General features: G+C 37.4%; 1 protein-coding gene across 1 annotated transcript; it reads left to right on the top strand.

The window, feature by feature from the left end:
* Positions 1 to 410: 410 nt before the first annotated feature.
* LOC113302082 (haloacid dehalogenase-like hydrolase domain-containing protein Sgpp) lies at positions 411 to 3,257 on the top strand. The gene is made up of 5 exons (XM_026550931.1): positions 411 to 706; positions 1,882 to 1,993; positions 2,071 to 2,225; positions 2,318 to 2,579; positions 2,804 to 3,257. The coding sequence occupies exons 1-5, from the start codon at positions 549 to 551 to the stop codon at positions 2,981 to 2,983; spliced, it is 867 nt and encodes a 288-aa protein (XP_026406716.1). The 5' UTR covers positions 411 to 548; the 3' UTR covers positions 2,984 to 3,257.
* Positions 3,258 to 5,814: the final 2,557 nt, after the last annotated feature.

The raw sequence follows: 5,814 nt of genomic DNA, 5'->3' as shown, positions 1-5,814 counted from the left end.
AAAAAAAAAAAAAAAAAAGACTCTATTTAGGATTGTTTTTCTTATTGGCTGTTACTGGGTCAAAGTAACGATTTAGTTTACTTTCATTTCGGTTAGTACCGTTTCTCAAATCCAACCTACAAATCCTTACGGTGAGTACTGAACCCTGACCAGGTAATTTTTCTTTCATGATACTAAATCCGAAGCTGATTGGCATTTACTCCAACGCAGTTTGGTTGGAGTAAACTTGCTCGAATACCACAATCGTACTAGTGCTATTTTCCACATGGTTAGTGTGAAATAAGTTTGGCATAATAGTTTGCTATTCGCAGTTTCGCACCTCATACGTGTAAGATCCGTTAAAACAGGAGAAACATAATCCAGGTACAACACAGCATTACAAAGGAAATCAATTCAATTCAAACCTCCCAAATTGTAGCTAACAAAAGAAAGAACAACGAATCACTCGGTAGTCGTGCAAGTGACATCACCGCCTCCACCACGACTCCTATTCCTTTTCTCTCTCTCCCTGGAAATTCGGTATTCTTTCTCTATAAATAACCCAGCAGATGCCTTCACTTGTTTCTCATCGTCTTCATCAACACCACGCTCCTCTTTCCCTCCTACAAACAAATTGTAAAACTAAAAGGAATCGGAATTTGCAGGTCACATTTGTGTCTACTCCAACCTCTTCAAATATGTCTGCGAATTCCAATTCTTTAGAAAGGTATTGGTTCTATCTTCTTTGTTTTTTCTTTGATTGTAAATTAAATTTCAAGATGATATTGAGATTTTGATTTTCATTGGAAGTACTTTGCATGTTTAATTGTTTAGGTTATTAGGAACAATGCAAATGAGAGGCCAAAGTGTATTTTACATGTTCTTGAAATTACAGGGTTGGATTTGATCCAACCACTGCTTTGTGCAGTCAAACAAACTAGTTTTCTTTTAAAACTAGTTATTATGGAATTCTGAGAAGGTTTTTAAGTCTGAAAAGTTTAGATGGTTAGTCAAGAATTGGTGGAGATACTATGGATATGATGCTGCTGTAATGATCTTGAAAAATCTTGTAATTGTTTCCGGTTTTCATAATCGGTTTATTAATGTATCTTCCCGAGGTTTTTCCTCTTTTATGAATTTTTTTTTATTAAGATTAACCTGGATTCTCTTTAAATGAATCCCGAAAGCATAAGAATTCCTTTTATTTTTTTTTTATTTTTTCATCGGATGCAGTCGTTTAATTTGATTGGATTTTGTATCATGGGTTATTGGCGGAATGATCAGATCTGTGTGACTTGCTCTCTTTGTTTTAGTGGTATCTGATGGAAATGAAGTTTGTTTTGGTCACTGGATCAGAATTCGTAGTATTTGTCAACAGAAGTTAGTTTGCTCAATGCCAGCAAGAGCAGGATGTTGGATGGCACGAGACTGTCTTTGTTCGGTCTGCTGCCTCCCTGTTTATTTAACCAGATGCTAAGTTTTGAGTGCGTTTCGGCTCTAAATTTAGCTGATAGGTGATACAGCTTCTTAAGTTTTTGGATTTTAGACCATCAGCAATTTAATCTCGATATGATAAATATAGGAAATAGATTAAATAACTAGGGTGCTAGATTACTGATGGGTTTTACATTGCCCAGCAACTGTTTGTGTATTTATACAAAATGTGCCTTTGAGGACCTATATTGGTATGTATGATCTTCAATCTTCATTCAGTTCCGTGAAATTTCGAGTTGCTGAATTTACTAGTGTGTATATTATATAATCCCCATGTCTGAGATTGTTTTTTTTAACACAACGCAATCTGAGATTCATTTTCTAATTCCACAAAAGCATGTGATGTAACTTAACAGTGTCCATATCTCTATGTTGCATTGTTAATTTCGTTGATTGGGCCTTCAACAGACGTTCTATTTCTAGTCTCGCAACACTTGAAGCAATACTATTTGACATCGATGGGACACTATGTGATTCAGATCCGCTCCATTTCCTTGCGTTCCAGGATATGCTTCAAGAGGTACAGATTTTTGCATGACAACTAGTAACAATTCCTGTGTATTACCTCATAAGACTAAGACTACAGGTGTTTCACAGGTGGGTTTCAATGGTGGGGTCCCTATCGATGAAGAATTCTTCATTCAAAAAATTGCTGGGAAGCATAATGATGATATCGGTGTAGTACTCTTCTCTGATTGGGAACCGGAGAAAAGCCGCAAATTCTTGGTTGAAAAGGAATCCTACTTCCGCAGGTAATCTCAAAAGGATTCATCTGTTTAATCCTTTGTAATTTTCTTCATCTCCAGTAATGCTAATTGTTCTTACAAATTATTTTATATCGCAGGTTAGCTGCTGAAAAACTATCACCAGTTAAGGGACTATACAAGTTGCGTAAATGGGTCGAGGATCGAGGACTTAAGCGGGCTGCAGTAACAAATGCTCCAAAAGAAAATGCTGAGCTTGCATTGTCAAGCCTCGGCATAACTGAGTTCTTTCAGGCTGTCGTGCTTGGTGATGAATGTGAACGAGCAAAACCGTTTCCAGATCCTTACCTAAAGGGTCTTAAACTACTAAACGCTTCACCTGATCATACTCTTGTATTTGAGGTTCGTGTAGCTAATTCTTATCGTACACTTTTACAGTTTTTTTACTTTGAAAGGTTTTAAATATATGATGCAAAAGAACCCGAAGATGTTGCTTTTGGTCGGAGTTTTCTGTTGAAAGATCTGGAGAACCATTGAAAATATGGAAGTAAAACCGAAACTGTTTTCTGTTAAAAGTAAAAGAACCTTCCAAATTTTCTGATGGTTTGTCACTTTCACATTCTCAGGATTCTGTATCAGGGACAAAAGCTGGTGTTGCAGCTGGATTACCAGTGGTGGCTTTGACTACTGGGAATCCTGAACATTTACTTCGGGAAGCTGGTGCATCCTTGGTTATTGAGAATTATGAGGACCCAAAACTGTGGAGTGTGCTAGAGGAGCTAGATGCACTAGCAGCTAAACTTTAAATCGCAACTTGAAACGGTATTTTATCATTTTATACCCGTCGAAAAATGATATAGAAATTCCAACAAGATCATTAGGTTGCAGATTTGTGTTTCTTGCATTTCTGTCTCATTTTAATCTAAAGAGGGTCCAAACTTCAAGCACGTCATTTAATCAACACTTAGCTGGTTATGTTTGTAAAATATATTGATATTATCTCTCTATATATATCTAAATTGATCGTCAAGTAAATTGAATTCAGCTTTGATATAAGCTGCAAATGCTTATTTTAGTTAACTGATTCTAGTATATGAGGAAGTTTGATCAGAATAAGGAATGATGTGATATTATAACACTGCGAGGAAAAATCTGAAATTTGATCCTTTTACTGTATCCTTCCTTTTGTCATAAAATTTTGAAAGTTGGTTTTGTTGAGGTAGTGACATCCATCAGAGAGCCCGGGATACATCTCTGATGATTTCCACCTTCATAGTTTCTTCTCATTTCTGTTGTGTCTTTATTGAAAGTTGGTTTTGCTGAGGTAGAGACATCCATAGAGAGCCCAGGGTAAATTTCTGATGAGTTTCTTCTCATTTTTGTAGCGTCTTTTTTTTATCTTCTTTTTTATAGCATAGAACAGTGGTCCTTCGACTACTTTCTAAATTCTTCCTTCATTTATCCTTAATTTATATTATAGGTAATTTTAGGGTTCAAACCGGGAACATGAGAGCCATTAGACTTAGTCTAATGGTACTCCAAGATCCAGGATTCGGAGGAAAAAGCATAGTCTAATGTGTCACTGTTACGGAGATTCCCAATTGATCCAAGCGATTGTTTGGATCTAATCCGGGTGCAATCCAGACACGCCATTAGAAATGGCGCACCCAAAAAGTGTCATACGCCATTACAAAAGACGTGTTGTAGCATATTCGAAAATTTTGTTCCCTCGTACGTCGTTAGAAAAGGCGCGGCACGGTATTTCAAAAGACGTCCACTGGTAACGCCATTACAAATGGCGCGTCGTATTTATACTTATTTGACCTTTTTTTTCTCTAACACCCTGTTTACACCCGCAGGTTATACGACAAACTATGTGCGTATACTTTCTACCAGGTTCCTACGCCGGTTTACACAATGTTAAACGACGAGTTATTTACGTATACTTTCTCATATCCCAATTTAGTAGTTGAAAGCACTCAGACCAATCAATTTAAGCCGTTATCGTTAAGTCATCTACACACTGTTTTTCACCACAACTTCGGATAAAAATCTCGTTATCCTTATCAACACACTGTAACAGCAAGATTCTGTAAAAGAGGATTTCATTTATAAATAATAACAATTATTTCCTATAAATACACTCCATCAACCACTCAAAGAAATACACCATAAAATTAGTGGTGATCCTTCTTGTCTACCCGATTAAAAATGGATTCTAATCGCAAGGGAAAACAAATTGTGTGTGTAGAAGCAAACCAAATTTGTCCCCTCTGTTTCCTTGATAACCATTCAGCCATGCAATGCCCTTGGATGCATTCCAAATACCCGCAAAAGGGTTGTGCTGGCATCAAATTGTTACTAGAATCGGGACCTGGACAGAGTAGGTACCTTCGTTGCCAATTCGACAATTGTCGTGAAGAAGCTCAGTGGTTGGAGGATGCAATCAAGTCCAGAGATGATAAAAAGATTAACGAATTTTGCAAAAACTTCAAACAAAAAGGGATGATTAAGGTTGAACATGAAAAGGGGGCGTCATGCCTAGTCACTGGATGTAGGTTTTTTATGAAACTGCATCGTTCTAAAGATAAGAACACCTATGGTGCACATTTCTGGGAATGTCCTAGCTGTCATTTGGTGGAATGGGCTGAGTAAGTACATTTGAGTTTGCTCTTTGATTTATGGTGTTATATTTTGTGTTTATGATGTAATGTTTAATCATGTGTTGTATTCGGGTCAATGACGCCCGGTCTGTTGTAATGTTTATGATTTATGTATTGTGTGCTATTTACGTTTTTTTATGTATGTTAACGTTTATTTGAGTTTCTTTATGTTTGTGTTATTTAAAACCTCCTTTTCATCCAGCGACCAACGTGTTGGTAAACACATTTCCTTCGGTGAATATTTGCACCTAAGTCGTCAAACTCCCCAACCACGAGATCCCAAACCACTTTATTCCATTCCACGTGAATATTTGGCCCCTACTTTTGTGAAAGAGTATTTTTGTTGTTTACAGATGACCCCACTAATAATTAAAAATATCCGGGAACATGTCGGAAGCGTAGGGGACGCCTAAGTTGGTGGGTAGTGGACGCCTAGATAAAACTCTGGGGATGCTTTAATTTGTGTCATTGTATAACAAAAATTGATGGTAATAAAACAACACACGCAAGTGGATTGTTGTATACCTCACTTTTATTTGCTTATATAAACCAACACTGGTAGACATAATGTCATTCACAATACCTTCACACAACCTTTCCGGAACTAAAATAGTATTTTTTTCCCCAAACGTATCAATCATCCTGAAATGGCCGGCGAAGATCCCTGGGAAGGTTTTGATAAAGACGAGCTTGCAGCGGTGTTAGATAGTTACTCAGATGCCACACAACAAAGTTACATGGACTACTCAACAAACACACCAGTTGTGCCAAACATATCAAACCCATATGATAACCGCAATAAATCGGTTGTCGTTGATCTCACCCCATGTCCAATAGTGAAACATTCAGAGCGTTTAATCCATAACTCACGTTGTGCCTTTAGCAGTAGAAAAATCATCCCCAGACCTACGGGAGAGCTTCAAAAGTTACAAGAACACAGACATCGTAGGATTGTAACGGGAGAGGCGGATGTA

Source organism: Papaver somniferum, chromosome 8 (assembly GCF_003573695.1).
Source record: "Papaver somniferum cultivar HN1 chromosome 8, ASM357369v1, whole genome shotgun sequence".
Classification (NCBI taxonomy): domain Eukaryota; kingdom Viridiplantae; phylum Streptophyta; class Magnoliopsida; order Ranunculales; family Papaveraceae; genus Papaver; species Papaver somniferum.
This window is presented reverse-complemented; position numbering and strand designations above follow the sequence as displayed.